This window comes from Chenopodium album, chromosome 19 (assembly GCF_948465745.1).
Source record: "Chenopodium album chromosome 19, dcCheAlbu1.1, whole genome shotgun sequence".
Taxonomy (NCBI): Eukaryota; Viridiplantae; Streptophyta; class Magnoliopsida; order Caryophyllales; family Amaranthaceae; genus Chenopodium; species Chenopodium album.
Window position 1 is genome coordinate 40,057,529 of NC_137852.1, and position 17,623 is coordinate 40,075,151.

Consider the following 17,623-nt stretch of genomic DNA (forward strand, 5'->3'; position numbering starts at 1 on the left):
TCTGGTTTCATCTTAATACTAAGTTACTAACATTGCATGAAATTTATTTATTTGACTTTTTATGGAAAGAGTACGTTAATACGTATTCACAATAAAGGAAGGTAACACATGATAAAGTCGCACATAGACAACATCTTTAATTCTTTAATATAATTACATAGAGGTACAAATAAAAATTTGGACATTTAGCATGTTACAACTCTTGCAACTATCACAAAAAGTATGAGCATAGAAAATGGAATACAGACTGTTATCACACACTACACAACACCCACTTCACACTCACACACTCTCACTTAAGTCACTCACTTCCAACCCACATTTCATCACTATATATACTCTTAACTCTCAACCCCTCTTTTATCATCTTACACCAAACATAGCTAGCAAAAACACATAGCTAGCTAGCCACCATGAAACACCTCCACTTCACACCCCTCTTCTTCCTCCTCCTCCAACTCCTCTCCCTCACTCGACTCGGCCTCGGCCGACTCGATCACTCATGTAACCTCCCTGAAGACAAGGGGTCAACCCTTAAGGTCTTCCATGTATCAAGCCCATGCTCACCCTTTAAACCCAAGAAAATGTCATGGGAAGAAAGTGTGATCCAAACTTTTATTGAGGACAAGGCTCGGTTACAATACTTGTCGAGCCTCGTGGCACGGAAGTCGATCGCTCCCGTGGCGTGGGCTCGACAGCTGATCCAGAGCCCAACCTACATTGTAAGGGTGAAGGTTGGGACTCCTGCTCAGACATTTCTTATGGCATTTGATACTAGTAATGATGGTTCTTGGTTGCCTTGTAGTGGTTGCACTAATTGTGGTTCAACCCTTTTTTCTACCGAAAAATCCACTTCCTATAAAGGCGTTGCTTGTGGCACATCTCAGTGTCAACAGGTACTTTCTCTTCTTCAATTCTTTTGTGTCATATACTAGATTTAAATGCTTACGACATTAGTCAGGTGGACACTAAACTTTTCAAGAATTGACTTGTAAATTGGATACGAAGTATAAAAATTAAGAAATGACATAAAGTGAAATTAGTAATAACTAGCTTAAATTAAACATTAATTACACCGATTAGATTAATAAATAATTTTATCATGTATTCCTAAAGAATTAGATAAATAGTTATTGCAATGTTGCATACATTATTGTCGTCCTTTATATATTTTCTTGTTAGTTGTATGACGAACTTATCTTAATTTGAGGCCAGGATTAGTTGTTGATATAATGGCACAATTTAGGCAAAATGTAACAAACATATTTTGTGTATGTTAAATAATGTTTGGCAACATTTTATTATCAATCATTATCAAGGAGTTATGTTAGAATATAAAACTATAAATATCATTCACTGAACAACTTATCAATATTTTCTAAATTTTGGTATCATTAAATTAAAGGTAATATGATTTGGATATTAATTTTACTTACCACACTTAGAAATTAGGCTGGATTATTATTTTGGGAAGGCATGTATAAATGTACTATTTGTGGTATAGTATACTCCAAATAGTTTAGAAAGTAAGTGTTGATCAGTTATTACAAAATTAGTTTTATGAAATGAATCTACCATCATGATTAGAAATTGTGAATAAAAAGAGTTGTAAATCTAGTTGCTTTTTTTTATGTTGGATAAAAGTATCACTTTGTACATAATAAGATAATGAAAGGCAAAGTAACTTTCATAATTATTAGGTATGGATAAACAAGCCACACCCCTAAAAAACAAGATCTGTTATTTGGGTTTAGCTTTTGACCTTTAGTGCACTAATGATATCCTGATCGAGTGATTTATTGGAATTTCAAATAAATATTCTTGTAATTAGCGGGAAGTTAAAATTATATTGAATAAAACTACTTTCATAAAATATTGGATCGTAAGAAATTAAGTGAGAGCTCAATGTTAGATCTCTCGCCTTCCTACTATGAGGTAAATAGCCTCATTGTCCACTAACTGTGGTTCAAATATTATTATGTGGATGTTTTCTTCTATGAGTCTGAATGACCGAGGTTTCTACTATGTATAATGAGACCATTTTATATTCCGAAAATAGAAGTAAAATAAAATAAATTTATTTCAGTACTATAGTTATGCATTTCTTACATGGCAAATAGGCAATATGTTACATCACATTTTGTACTTAACAATACTTGTACTACACTGTATTAAGAAAAATAATCAGTACATGATTTCTTTTTTAGTATCTATTCTTTGTGCAAGATTTGAAGTATCAATAATGTTCCATGTCAATTGCACTACTTGTACAAAATTTTAACCATGTTTTATTTGTTCTTCCTTTTTAGGTAACAAACCCCGTCTGTGTCCAAAACTTGTGCACTTACAATCAGACCTATGGCGGTTCCACCCTAGCGGCCACCCTTGCACAAGACACCATCGCCCTAGCCCGGGACCCTATCCCAGGCTATGTCTTTGGTTGCATCCAAAAGACAACCGGGGCGTCGGTCCCACCACAAGGACTATTGGGCCTTGGACGAGGCCCATTATCGCTCATGTCTCAAACCCAAAGCCTATACCGATCCACATTTTCCTACTGCTTGCCCAGCTTTAGGTCATCAAATTTCTCTGGATCCATGAAACTCGGCCCGGTAGCCCAGCCTAAAAGAATCCATTACACACCATTGCTTAAGAACCCAAAGAGGCCTTCCCTTTACTATGTTAACTTGAAAGCAGTTAAAGTGGGGAGTAAAACTGTTGCTATTCCACCCGAAGCTTTGGCCTTCAACCCTAACAACGGCGCTGGCACTGTTATTGATTCCGGTAAGTAAACGGATTGTTTAACACTAAACATAATAAATACATACTATCTCTACTTTTCAATAGATGCATTATTTTGACTTTTTACATTATTCCAACTCTAATTAGGAACAGAGGTAGTAAATTTAAGTACATGACAATTGGTCAACCATCAGTAATGGTCAGAATTCATAAGAATAATGGCCTGGTAATGAACATAGAATACTATGTTGATTACCATATAAATTAAACTCCATCTCCAAACACGTGTATTTCTTTGTTACATAGTAACGACCGAGATCATAATCAAGACTAATACCGGGGTGTAGGCACCACATAACAGTGCTTTCATCACCCTTTGGAAAAAAAACAGTGAGTTCCATGCCCTACAAATTAAAATCATGGTGCAGCTGCTGCCACTATCAGTAAAGTGGAAAACAGAAGCACACCCGTGAAAGGCATCATCCATCCTTAGATGCTTGTATTGTAACGTTAATATCAAGGTCTATTAGTCTCTCACTTCAATTCTTCTCAATTTTAGTGCATAGTCATCCCCAAACTTACTTAAGGCCAAAATTTTTTGCAGGACCACCACCATTTTATTCACAAAAGTTACTTGTCTTTGTGACCACACCAAATGTTTATTTTGTCAACTACACTTATCAATTTACCATGCCCATGTTGACATGTTCTATGCACATACATGATGAAATTATGGGTCCAATTTTTATTTTTTAACATGTTACGATAATTTAGGCTATATTTAATTCACTTGATATACTACCTCCGTTTCATATTATTTGCAATATGATACGGAGGTAGTAGGAAAATTCTCAAACATGAGTCATTAAGTACTTGTAAACCTTGTTGAGTTGTTGAGTTGTTGGTATTTGTGTTTAGTTGTTGGTGATCTTAGTACCTAAGTATTTCGTTTTGGTACCAATTAGGATTTAGACTTTGAGTCAGTAGGTACTAAGTCACAATTTAGTACCAACATAATTTATTACGAAACAAGGTTTGATCTTCTAAGACTTGTTAAGTACTTCCCCTAACAAGATCTAATTTTTCAAATTTGATTTAGTTTGATTTGCTTTTTCTACTATGAACTAATTTGTACAATAATCCTTACAAAAATTATCAAATGAATATATTGGTAGATTTATATTAATATGTACTTATGATCTAGTATGGTCTGTTCATTTATGAAATAAGCAAATATATAGGATCAAATAAACTGAATTGAAAATAATAATCTAACTAAAGTTGTGTCAAAGAACAAACCACTAATAACGTTATATATTCTATACTTTATGTCAAAAGACCATCCATTATCAAAATTATTATTCCATGCTTAATTATATTCTTCCAAAATATTTTTCAGGCACAGTGTACACCCGGCTAACCTTACCAGCCTACACCGCGGTGAGGGATGAGTTCAGGAGTCGAATGGGGAAGGCAGAGGTAACATCCCTAGGCGGGTTCGACACGTGCTACAGCGTACCAATAACCATACCATCCATAACCTTTGTTTTTGATGGCATGGACTTGACATTGGACCAAGACAACTTCCTACTCCGTAGTACCTCCACCAGCATCGCATGCCTCGCTATGGCGGCTGCCCCGGAAAACCCCAACTCCGCCCTCAATATCATAGCCAACATGCAGCAACAGAACCACAGGGTCGTCTATGATGTCCCTAACAATAGGATTGGCATTTCTCGTGAAACTTGTACTTAGGATTTTCAAATTTTTTTTAAGGAAGTTGGGAGTGTTAAAAGGCTGTTCATTCCCTGAGATAAAACATAATGTATTAGTATAAGTAATGTTATAAGTTATGTCTTGGAGTAATCCTTTTTTTACTAAGGTAGTCCATGATTTGAAAAGTGACAATTTCGTTAGTTAAGAAAAAGGGGGACAATTTACAAAATAGTACTGAAACAAACAGAGGAATGCAAAAAGAAAATGAAGGGGATTTGTTTTATCACTACTTTTGTGTTTTGATATTGTCACGGGTTCTTCACGTCTGAAGATAATTGTATGTGTTCTCTGCTATAATTTGTCAATGTTTAAACGCGTTAGCAAGCTTAATCGTCTCATTACCAAGCTAGTTTGAAAAATTATTGGGTCGTTCTGACCCATCATGTTGCCAATGGCATACATGGGCGCGGATATAGGAAAATTCAAGTTAATCAATTTGATAAACAAAATTTGTTTATCAAATGGCACAATTGTAAATAAATCAACAACTTTTTGTTAAATATGGGTCTCACTGTTGTTGATATATTTACGAAAATTCCATAATGACTGTGCATTTATGTTGTTTTATTTACCATTTTGCCATTTGATAAACAAATTTTGTTTATCAAATTAATTAACTGGAACTTCCTCGATAGGAAAATTTATCTTGGTCAGTTTTCACATCATCTCAAATTTCTAATCGCTTGTAAATTCATATTTAAGATATATAACAAACAATTCATTATACAAAAAGGAGAGCTTAAAGCAACAAGCATTTATTTTACAAATGCTAAGCATTAAATTAAAACATACATGACAGTTTAGTAGCTAGACAAATGTGAAAGTCTTGCTTATAACTAGTCTTTATTTCTTAGTAGATCATACTCCGTATGATTTTAGATTGTCCAAGCTGATTTTCTCTACTTGGTAAACCCTGCAATTGTCATTTCGTGGATAAATTAATCAATGAACGTTTATACATCAATATCAAAATAATTCAACACATAAAAGATCAACTTGACTAGTATTACACTCGGGTGCTAGGCTGCTAGCACATCTATCTTATACTCGAGTGTACATGCACTAAGGCAGTGTGTGCATTGCGCTTGTGTCACATATCACATGTGACACGTAAAGACCAATTATATTCCTATACAAGAAATGAATTTAAGATCATCAACATTTCAAGTTTTTAATTAGAAGAGGTTTTTTTTACCTTTGATAATGTCTTTGGTAATCTGAACCCCGCTTTCTTGATCACCTTAGCTATTATATTCGGCTATTTGCTACCCTTTTCTACCAAACATGATCTTGGCCGCGAACTTCTTAGCACTGGAATTACTTGAATATTCTTCCTTGTTGCAATTGGCAGAGAATCCTAAACTTAACTCTTTTTTTACCGCGTATTTAGAGCTAGAACTCGACATGGACTGGGCCGCGCTCCCATATTGGCCCGAGCCACCAAATGCTTGAGCAGCATAGCCCATAGCCTGGTTTTGGCTTGCATAGGAGTTGGGCTTTCCAGCCCAACCACCTCCATGTCCACCACTAACATTATGGGATGGATACTTGGTTAGTATCTCATCCATAATGTCATTAACACCCTCATCTACGTTGTGATCATAGTCGCCATATTGGGTGTGGGCCGAATGGTTCAGTTGGTTTGACCCAAATCCGTTGATGGACTTATCACCCCATTCGTGTTGCTCGCGCTCTCCATACATGGTGTTGTTGGAGCTACTAAAATGATTTGGCCCAGTGTATTTGGTGGGTGAGTTAGCATAACCATGGTCCACCTTCCCCATCGCGTAGCCTGAGTGATGAGGTTGTGTTGGACTAGAGAACTTGTCTGGTGAGTTATTAGTCCAACCGCGGTGATTTGTGTTCCCACTCATGTAATCTTGGTTATGTGTTGCAAGGCCAGAGTGGTGAGCCTTAGTTGGGCTAGAGAACTTCCTTGGTGAGTTGGACCAACCTTGATCCATATTACCTATCATATTCCCCTCATTGTACGTTGCCATGTTGCCTTGATGATTTTGGGTTGGACTAGAGAACTTATTTGGTGAGTTGGCCCAACCACGACCCATTTCTCCAGCCATATGGTTCTCGTTTTGGAGTAAACTATCATCATGATGGATTTGGTTTGAGTTTGAGAATTTATTAGGCGGATAAGCCCAAACTTCATCATCATTCTCTATCATATGCTCATTTTTATGCATTCCAAGACCCGATTGATTACTTCGGGTGGAGCTAGTGAATTTCGTGGGCGAGTTTTCCCAACCAACACCCGTTTTCCCCATCGTTCGATCCTCGTTATACATTGCTAGGCCCGAGTGTTGATCATGGGTTGGGCCAGAGAATTTAGGGGTCGAGTTACCCCAACCTTGATCCATATTCCCCATCATATGCTCTTCTTTATGTGCCATACGGCCCGATTGACTTGTTTTTATTGGGCTCAAGTATTTTGGACCAGAAAGCGCGGTGGCCTTACTAGCATAACCACCTTCAAATCCGCCGTCACCGTAATTGTAAGCCTTTTGCCCTCCTCCTTGGTACATGGATTGCCCTTGGTGGTATTGGGTTGGGCTAGAGTATTGACTGGGCTTTTTGGACCAGCCATGCTCCATTTCTCCCAAGCCCACTTGACCCTCATGCATCTTCATATTCCCCATCACATTATGGTCTTCTTGGACATGAATTGATGGGCTTGGGAGGACGGTTCGGGCTTGGGCATAGTAGTTGGTGGGCTTCTCAATGGATTGGCCCAAGAAATTATCTTGGGCTTGGCTTTCATAGCTGGATTGGCTCATATGCTCTTGGTACTCATATTTAGAGAAGTTTGTTTGGTTGGAATAGCTAGGTTTGTATAATTTCATTGATGCTATAAACAATTGATTAAAAATAACTTATTTGAAAGGTTGGAAATTTGGGTTAGAAATGAAGTGGGTGAGTTATAGCATACAAAGTTCAGTCTCCTTATATATGGTGAACCAAGAGATAATTTAATGATTCTTTTGAATGGGAAAAAAAATAAAATAAAAGGTGGATTCTTGCTCCACTTGTATCATAATTCAATTTTTTTTTTCAATTTCTTTATAGTTTTTGAAAAAGATTGTTAAAAATTCCTTTAACATGCATTCCATAGGCATTTATTCCATATGTTTAGTCTATTTATTTTTTGGATTTTGAAATATGCTCCCTTATCTTTAGATTACTACCCTCTTACACAAATCTGATGAACAAAGAGGTAATGAAAGACACCGAGCGAGTTTTTTTTATTTTGCTCTTGACATGTTTAGTTGATACAATCTAACAGATAATAAAATTAGGCAAATTTCAATTGAATTGTTATTTTATTGCGTAGGTAGCATGTAGAAGTGAATTATTATTACTATTTTTTTTTATTTTTTATTTTTTATCATAGCTAGTGGGTGGTACATTTTTTTCTAGAACATTGGGTAAGATACGGGCTAAAATAAAATTACAAATTAAAATGATGAAGTCCATCCCATATTAAAAATAAAGAAAAATATGTCAATTAAATAAAGACGTATTTGTCCCTCATAAAAAAAAAAAAAAAGACGTATTTATTTAAAAAGTGTGTCAATCAAATAGGAATGAAAAGCTTTTTTTTTTTCCAATGTAAAATTTTGAATGACTTTAAAAACTTTAACCAAATAAGATCGATAGCAAAGATGCTCACGTCTAATCAGCTTAACCATTATACTAGATCAAAGGTAGTACGTAATGGTCACATTTGACTACTTGTAGTCTTTTTAAACATGATGGTGGGGACTGGGGGGATTTATTTTTCCACATATAGTGGTACTAGAATCTTACCCATATTATCAACATAGAATCATACTTTAGTGTTTACTAGGTTAAGTCCCGTGCCATGCACGGTCATAATTAACCTTTACAACAAAAATTATAAATGATGGTGTTAATTATTCAACAAAAATTTATCCAAAAAAAAAAAAATTGTAACAAAATAACTTGCATTTTAATTTATACCAATTAATACCAAATTCATAAAGGTTATTGAATTGAATTTTATTAAAAAAATAAATAATATAGTAATAGAAATTTAGAAGCTATAAGGTTTTACATAAGAAAATGAAAATATTAGCTTATAATTTGTTCACACACTTTGACCCATATATGAACTCATGTACATTTGTCCTTATAATTTGTTGACACACTTTGACCGGCATAATATAAAAATTTAGTTGATTTTATATTACTTTATGATAATTAGTATTATGTAATTAACTTTTTTTAAATATATATTTTTAGCGAGTAGTAGGGGTTTTACATTGCATAAATGCATAGATCAGAGTAATTAGATTGTAGAAAAGTGTTTGGTAAATAGCTGATTGTTTAAAGCTAATTGATTATGTGAAATGACCAATAAACTAATTGTAGGGTAGGTAGTTCATATTAGAAATTTTAATTAAATGGGGGTATAAGTGTCATTTCAATATAAGAATTGAATAGGCTAATTGAAAAAGCTCCCAAAAAGAGCTTTTTGAAAAAGAGCTTATTTAGTGGAATAAGCTCTTTAAATAAGCTACTTACCAAACACCTTGAATTGACCTATTTAATAGTGAATAAGCTAATGTAGGTCAAATAAGCTAGTTACCAAACACATCCTATGTTGTTGGATTATTGTCATAATGTTTGCTTTTATAATTTTTTTTTTCCATAATTTTAATAATATCTAATTAAAAATATAGATGGTCAAAGTTCGTTGTGTCTCGACAATTCTAGCTTATAAAAAATGGAGGGAGTATAATATAATAGAATGATTTTATGATTTTGTTCAGTTGTTCTTGTAAACATTAGATATAATTTTAAGATTTATTCAAAGTATGCTACCAAAATTATTTTTCTATTTTTAATTTAAATAAATTAGACTATCAAATGATAAAGTTGGAAAAAAAAATTGATAATATTATAATAATCTTAGATAATGATGTATTTCAATACCTTATTTTTAATCTATAGTATATTTCAATATTTGTAATTAATAGATATCTCGTATATAGAAAGAATATATGTTAAAAAAAATTAATTGAGTATGATTGGATTAAATGTGCTATCAAAATGGAAATAAGAATTATTTGTATCTTATAAAATGAAAGTCATTAAATTTCAACAACAAACACACAAAAAAAAAACAAAAAAAAAAAACAAAAAAAAAAAAGGAAAGTAAAAAAGGCGGGAAATTTTGTAATGACATCGTGCCAAGTGTCACTTTAGGTTTGCTTTTAGTATAGGTTAATTGATTCGATTATCGTACTATATATACACATTTTTATAGGCATCTTGATATTCAAGATTCGAAGTGAAATGGTGTTAAGTGATAGTTGGCTCCAATTCTTTTATTTGGCAAATATTATAACCGAAAGTATAAATTCCACCATCTAATTTTATGCTAGTTTATGTTTCTAAGCAACTTAAAGCTTGAAGAATTGTATACATACTGCATAAAATAGTACTGCAGATGCCAAAATGATCACTTCTGAAGGAATCATATAGTATCAATTGAGATATCACACTAGATTATATATACTTTTTAGATACCCATACTCTTCTAGTATTTCTTTCTCTGATGCTTTTTTAGGAAAATTGTCCCATAATATCAAATCAATTAAGCATAAATTTTAGTAGATATTAGATATACAAGTAGCAATTCTACCTCATTCATGTTTTTACAGCAGGAAAACTGAAGAAAGACTGAGTCTGGAGGCTGGAGATCGAATATCGTTTCAAAATCAGTACTTATTATTTGTAGTGCTAGTTCATGGAATTTACATTCTGTTCATTCTAGAAATACAGTACTCTGAAATCAAGAAAATAAAGAGAAATAAAAGACCTGAATAATTAACAACAACACGTTAAAAAGTAGTGCATAGTTGGGATGTATGATAGTCACATAATCACATGGTATGAGCTTATCATTATAGGGACTGCAAAAAACTAGCAAAATCGGAGATGAGTAATGCAAGATAGAGTGTGACGAAGAGGATCCCTTTCCATTCGACGTTTCAGTACAGGACACTGAACAACCCATAATTCCTTAAGTTCAGGAGGAAGAAAATTTTCAAAAAAACATTCAAGATTTGGACACCCCCTAACATAGAGGGATGTGAGATTTAGAGTACCCAAGCAAGATACTGATTTCATATTTATGAAACCACTGATGGCTAATCCGATTAATGATGAGGGTAGACGGATATCCTCATTTGGGAAGTTGAATACTGAATTTGAAGAGCACCCAATATCGGATATTGAGAGCTTTTCAAGAGAATAGAGGTTGTGCAACTCCCATTCTTGCATTGGTTGTTCAATGTTGAGTCCATCCATGTAGAGTGAAATCAAGTTCATGGGTAGACCGCCTTTTGGGAAATAGTGGATTTTTGGACAATTTGTAAGAATCAGGTCTTGGAGGGAAGTGAAGTTATGCATTTGATTTGGGAGGGACTCTAGGTTTCGACAAACTGATATCAGAAGATTTCGTAGGCCAGGGAGAACAAGATCTTCCGGAAATGAGATGAGATAGGGACATTCACTTATTGTTAACTTGGTGAGGTTAGCAAGTTTTGATGGACTCAAACCTTCTTCAAATAATGAAAGATCAGAAGAAGAAATATTTCCTCTTTCTGTTAATCCTAAAGTGGGAAAAGAACTATGAGCTTCAAGGGTTTTGAGGCGATCTTTACTCAACAATGTTAACAGAGATTGGCAATTGACAACCTCCAGAACCTCCAGAGTAAGTTTTTCATCATAAGAAGAATATGATTCCCTGAATTCCACGAACTGCAGTTTCTGGCAACTAGAGATAACTAATTGCCGAAGGGTCAGAGGTAGTTGATCAACCATGACAAGGGATGAACAATCATCTATTATCAACTTTTGGAGTCGAGGGAGGCTTGGAAGTGAGGCATACAGTTGCTTGCAACGTTGTATCTCAAGTGTGTGTAGCAAAGGGAGACATGAAGGTAAAGATTGCTGTAGAGATGAACAATCCTTGATTGAAAGCTCTAGAAGGCAAGAGAATCCCCTGTCATCAGCTGACTGTAACCAACTCTCCCAAGACGTCATAGACTTAAACCTCAGAGTTCTTAATGTCGGAAATGGATTTGAACAATCAACACCATGAAAGTCATAACCTACGACTTTAAGACCACGCATTTCTTGAACCTCAAGCTCCTTCAAAGATGGCAGCTTCCCTAGTGGTGGTAAAGATTCACATCTCTCACAACCTACTAGCTTTATAATAACCATCTTAGTAAAAGAAGGGTCTCCCAACCATCTTGGGAATGCCACACCCTTATAGTTCCTCAAAGTTAATACTTTGATAGATTTGTGAGGCTCCAACTGATCAAGCACATCTATTCTAGTGTTGTCATCAACCCCGTTAATAAAGTTTCCCCAATCCCATACCATCTCTAGCTCATGAAGACCTGATTTCTGATGCAGCCTTGCTTCTCTTGCGTCATTGGAGCTTAACACATTTTCTAAGCCAGTTATAGTTAGCTTTCCCCTAAGATGATTCAAATTCTTCAAATCTCTTATAACGGGTGCATTTGCTCCTATGATAAAATTGTTTAATGTTTGCAGGTTTGTCAGATTCCCTATCCCCAACGGCATCTCATGCACAGAGGTGCCATCAATATCCACATGGCGAAGATTGATTAAGCATCTCATATTTTCCAACAGCTTTTGAAGTTTGTCACAACCCTTCAACAACAGAGTTTGGAGATTAACAAGGTTGCTTAAGGATCCAGGCAATTCTTCAATATTATTGTATGATAGATTGAGAAGCCGTAAGAGCTTAAGATCGCCTATGGATTCTGGAAATATTGTAAGTCCCATGTGAGGTAGCATTAGCACCCTCATGCATTGAAACATTCCTATAAGATCAAGTACTCGATTTGAACAACCAGAAAATATATGCTTGTCAAAATGAGCAAAAGTACGAAAGTGGCTGACCTTTAAGGAAACGGTATCATTGTATCTTTCAGGTTCATCTAGTTTAGAGAAGGATATATGTCGAGCTCTACAAGAAGCCTTCTGCCAATCTTTATATACTGAACAATCCTTTATTGCTAAGCATAATTTACCTGCAACCTCCCTGGCCAAATCAGTTTGTAGGCTATGCATCTTGAAGTACTCTGATCCCCTTATGCTCGGTTCAAAAAATGATTTTGATACTAGATCATGAAAGTAGTCATGGCCTATGTCTTCCATTTGCTTGTTTCCTACATTTTCGGGTAAAAATCCTTCTGCCATCCACAATAAGATGACATCCTTCTTTGTAAATACATGATCATATGGAAAAATTGAGCAATAAGAAAAACACCGTTTCAGATGCGATGGGAGGTCATGAAAACTCAACTCCAATACCTCTAATACCCTGCTCTCGCTCATCCTCAGAGTATCACAGTCAAGAATCTCTTGCCACTCATCCTCCTCCACTTTAGTCCTCAAAAGACCTCCAAGAGCTTTTGCTACCATGGGTAGGCCTCTGCATTTATTTGTCATATCATCTCTCATTAAGCTAAAATTTGGGCTTAAAGAAACACCAGCATCATCAAATGCATTTTGTACAATTATACGCCAACAATCATCTTCTGAGAGACCCTCCAACAAAATCATACTATTCAGCTGTGGATTCATGATCCTGGCAACTTTCTGGCTTCTTGTAGTCCACAACTCTACTTCCCTTCGCTCCTGCTCTTAATGGGGTTCGTAACCCATCCCAATCACTATACGTCTCACTCCATATGTCATCAAGTATGATCAAGAATCGTCTACCTGTTAGCACTTTCTTCAATTGCACCTGAGCTAGATCAAGATCACAAAAAGTGTTGCTTTCACCAGTGATTGAATTAATAATTGATGTTGTTATTCTTTTAGCATCAAACACTTGAGATACATAAACCCATGCTTTTACTGAAAACACATCCACTTCCTCATCATTATAAATGAGCTGAGCAAGAGTCGTCTTACCAATGCCTCCTATTCCAACAACAGGAATTACAATATAGTTATTATCAGTTATCGAGTTGTCATCATTCAGTAGTCGACTAATGATCTCTTTTCTGTCACCTTCCCTCCCATAAACAAATGGCTCACATAACAAAGAAGTTGATTCCCGCCAGCCTTTCCATCCTCGTCCTGCTGTTGGAGGTATAACTTGTTGCTGCATCAAATTTACAGAAAGCCCTAAGCCCTTAGTCTGGCTCAAAATTTCTTTCAACTGCTGATTAATCTCTTCTATCTTTGCTGTTAAATCTTGGCCGGAGTTGAACATGAATGACAGATGCTCCACAGCTTTCGATCCACTAACAACAATGCTTTGCACCTGTCAAAAGAAATTTGCTGTTTTAGTATCTGTTACTGAAGCAAATGTAGTGCAGCAAGGAAACTTGAACATTAGTAAAACTCATTGCTGTAAAATTTGAGATTGTTAGTGAATTTGCATACACTGAGTACTCGATAATAAACTCATTACGAAAGATTAAACCATCAAATTGATGCTCCGTAATCAGTCGAAACATGTTAGCTACTGCTATATAGTTGCTGGCTATGTACATTGCTTAAGGTAAAAATATTTTCTCTGTAAGACAAAATTATGTGAAGTATGATATTGTATGAAATTAAAACCAGAAAATCTATATGAAATAATCAACATTTTATGATTGTATTGTATTATTGTATATCAACATGACAACATCCATATCTGTCCATAGAATCCATAATATTGCCTAAAATCTAATTGCCAGATTTCATCGAACAGGTGGTATGCAAGATAAAGAAGCTACACAATGAGAAGATCACTAGGCGAAAACAAAATGACCAGAAAGATTGATTTGAACAACATAATTAACTGAGGAAATTCCGACAAAAGCAAGCAGTGGCAAAAATTAGACAAGTGCTAATAACAATTATAAAACACAGGGGATGACTTTATGCTTTGCTCTGTTTTAAAAAACTACATAGTACTTATATTTTTCATTTTTAGTCTTTTGCTTTTTGTTTTTTTTTTTTTGTTTGTAAGGGACCTAATGCTAATAACTAAACAAAATTAGGTGTGGGTGCAATTGTGCAAGTAACAACTTCACAATTCATACCCACATAAAATTTCCATCCCATCATTTACTCCGGTGGCGGCCTAATGGGTATGAATTCAGTATCTATACTCATTTAAGTGGATAGATTAAAGATAAAAGGTGTGGGATTGATTGTGCAAGTAGCCAATAAGTTAAATATTCTTCCCCCATGGCCCAATACAGACAAGTCATACCAACTAATTATCATACCCACATAAAATTTCCATCCCACCATCTACTCAAGTGGCAGCCTAATGGGTTATTCAATATCTATACTCGTTTGGATAAAAATATATCCTATTAACAGGTATGTATTTAACACCTTGAAATTTGATAATTTAAAATATACAGACAAATTATGCTTGGATAAAAGTACAAAACCAAACTGGTAAATCGGTCCAAATTACAAACCAAATCAATTGGATATATACCCTTTTATGTTAAATCACAATAATCTCCATGGTTTGTATATTCTCTCTTTTTTTTTTTGTTTTTTTTTTTTTTGATAAATTGTATATTCTCTTAATACTTGATCAATTTACAAATAATCTTTTTATTAGATTTGGAAGAAATTAGTAGGGTAAAGTAATATGTAAGGGGAAAAAAATCAACGGCATGTTATTACTCTTATTAGTAGGGTAAAGTATTTTTTTTATTTTATTTTTTTGTTTTTTTATTTTTTATTTTTTATTTTTGTAGAGAACTAATTAAAAACAAATATAGGAAGATTATTAGGGATGTAAAGAATATATACTAGCAAGGAAGCTAAGCTAAGCAAGTTAGCAACATTGTATAAAGTGGAGGACTTAACAAACCATATTATTGCTAGGTGAACTAGCAAAATTGGGGTCGTTATTCTTCAAAACACGGCCGTGCACATCTTCCTTAATCAACTCATAAATTTGAGCTTGTGTAGCAAATGTATCCAACACATCCTCTAAATCATAAGCCAAGTCTTGAAGATCCTGCATCCATGACTTTACACCATTATTACTACGATCATGTTGCTTCTGCCCGGCATCACTTAATACCGCCTCTATCATTCTAAGTTGCTTCTCCCATTGCTTTATGGTTTTTCGTTGTATTTCGCCTCCCTTTATTAACTTCATAAACATTGTAACTCCGGGTGACAACATCTTCTCAAACAATACTTGCAAAAATGCCGAAAGAAATGTTTCTCCTATAGCCATTTTATATTTTTATGTATGTTTACTTTGATATGTTAGAAATTCAATTGAGGCTATATTATTGTGAATTAGAAGTAAACGATCATCTATGAGTCTTCCTTTAATGGTTGATAGTGGGGTGTAACACTATTATTTGAGTAGAATTGTCAAGACCCCGTGGTTTGGGTAAGTCAATAGTCAACCTTTTAATGTTATCCACCCACCCATAACCCGTCCTCATCTTTCTTGGCGTAAATTAAAAATTATTATCATCATCTCTTAAAGATTGTCACATTGGTTTTTAGGTCAATATCAAATAAATTGTCATATTCTCATTTTAGTTGTTATGATACCCACAATTCCTTTCTGTAACTCACCAAAAAAAAAAAAAAAGACCTACTTGCCATAATTATTTTTTATCTTAACAATTTAACATGGAGAGAGTGTTTCAAAAGTAAATTTTTTTTTTTTTTTTTTTTTTTTAAGTTGAGGAAAGTGAAACTAGATGTAGTGATCATTTAGTTGAGCGTAGAAAGGTTTACTTCTTTTAATTTTCAGTTCCTATGGAATTTCACTTCTTAGAAAATGAGTAACATTTATGTGTGTAACTAGTATTCCCTCCGTTTTTAAATACTTGTTCCATTTTTCATGCGCGGAGTAATTTTAGGAGAAATTGGAGAAAGTAATAAAAATAAGGAGGTAGTGAGGTTAATGGAAGGTAAATTGGAGGAGAGAGAATGTAAAGGTAATAAAATATATTTCAATCAGCACGTCTTGTGTGTGGTTATTGGCCACACTGTGTAGCCACTTATAAAAAAAACAAAATAACCCTTATAACACTGACCAAGTGACCCCTGTAACATTAACCGAGTAACCCCCATAACACTGACCAGGTAACCCCTGTAACACTGACCAAGTAACCCCTATTACACTAACGAAATAACCCTTATAATAGTTGACCACACAGTGTAGCTAGCCACATATAAGACTTTTTGTAATTCTATTGGGTTCCATTAGGTGAGAGAAATGAATTAAATATAATAAAAGATTTCCAAATAAGGAAATGGAGCAAGTATTTATAAACGATCATTATGGAAATTTAAAGTGGAGCAAGTATTTAAAAACGGAGGGAGTAGATGTTAGTAGGAATGACAATAGATGAGATACGGGTAAATACGAATCCGATTCGTTTAGTTTACAAACCCTAGACTCGAATCTGAATTCGAGTCCAATCCGACTCATAATATTCGGATCTGAATCCGATCTATTTATTTGGACCTCTGAAATGATCCCTTTTTTTTCTTTTCGGTAATGTGTGATATACTAAAATGCTTGTATTATCATGCCGAGTGAAGTATAAACATAACATGTTTAACTTATACACTTTGATGATAATCAATCGAATGGGAAAGATAAAGGCTTTACTTGGTTACTACGTACTAGAATAGTACAATATACTGATAGAGAAACCTCCAATGATCATTGTGAAATGAAAGATAGAGAGCAATAGTACTCTGTAATAAGTTGTTGGTTGAAGCAAGGATTAGGTTATATACTCTATCATTGGTTTTGATACCTCTAATGTTCACTGTAATAATGCAATTTCTTAATTTGTAAAAAATCTTCCCGCTCAAACATGACCTGAAATTAACTTGTCAAATATCTTTGGAACTCAATATGAATTTATTTGAATAAAATATGAACCAATCTGAACTTGACCTGAATCAAACACGACCTTAGCAAATCTTAATCCGACTAGAAATTAAACTAACCCAATCAAGACGTGTTAAAAGGATAACCTTGACCCTAACAGATCCGAATTCATCGTAAGTCAACCCA

The 17,623-nt window shown here is 34.6% G+C and overlaps 2 protein-coding genes and 1 pseudogene across 3 annotated transcripts; 1 reads left to right on the forward strand and 2 right to left on the reverse strand.

Moving 5' to 3' along the window:
- Nucleotides 1-296: 296 nt before the first annotated feature.
- LOC145593669 (aspartyl protease AED3-like) lies at nt 297-4,747 on the forward strand. The gene is made up of 3 exons (XM_081649970.1): nt 297-896; nt 2,310-2,784; nt 4,142-4,747. Exons 1-3 carry the CDS (start codon nt 414-416, stop codon nt 4,495-4,497), a joined length of 1,314 nt encoding a protein of 437 aa, XP_081506096.1. The 5' UTR covers nt 297-413; the 3' UTR covers nt 4,498-4,747.
- Nucleotides 4,425-7,448, reverse strand: LOC145593668 (uncharacterized). Of its 2 annotated transcripts, XM_081649969.1 has the most exons (3): nt 5,714-7,448; nt 5,311-5,431; nt 4,425-4,550 (listed from the first exon to the last, which is right to left on the reverse strand). In XM_081649969.1, exon 1 carries the CDS (start codon nt 7,371-7,373, stop codon nt 5,784-5,786), a length of 1,590 nt encoding a protein of 529 aa, XP_081506095.1. In that variant the 5' UTR covers nt 7,374-7,448; the 3' UTR covers nt 4,425-4,550; nt 5,311-5,431; nt 5,714-5,783. The 2 variants fall into 2 exon arrangements, with proteins under 2 accessions (XP_081506095.1, XP_081506094.1); XM_081649968.1 differs by lacking the exon at nt 4,425-4,550 and having other exon boundaries at nt 5,186-5,431.
- Nucleotides 7,449-10,269: 2,821 nt separating this feature from the next.
- Nucleotides 10,270-15,942, reverse strand: LOC145593670 (putative disease resistance RPP13-like protein 1; annotated as a pseudogene).
- Nucleotides 15,943-17,623: the final 1,681 nt, after the last annotated feature.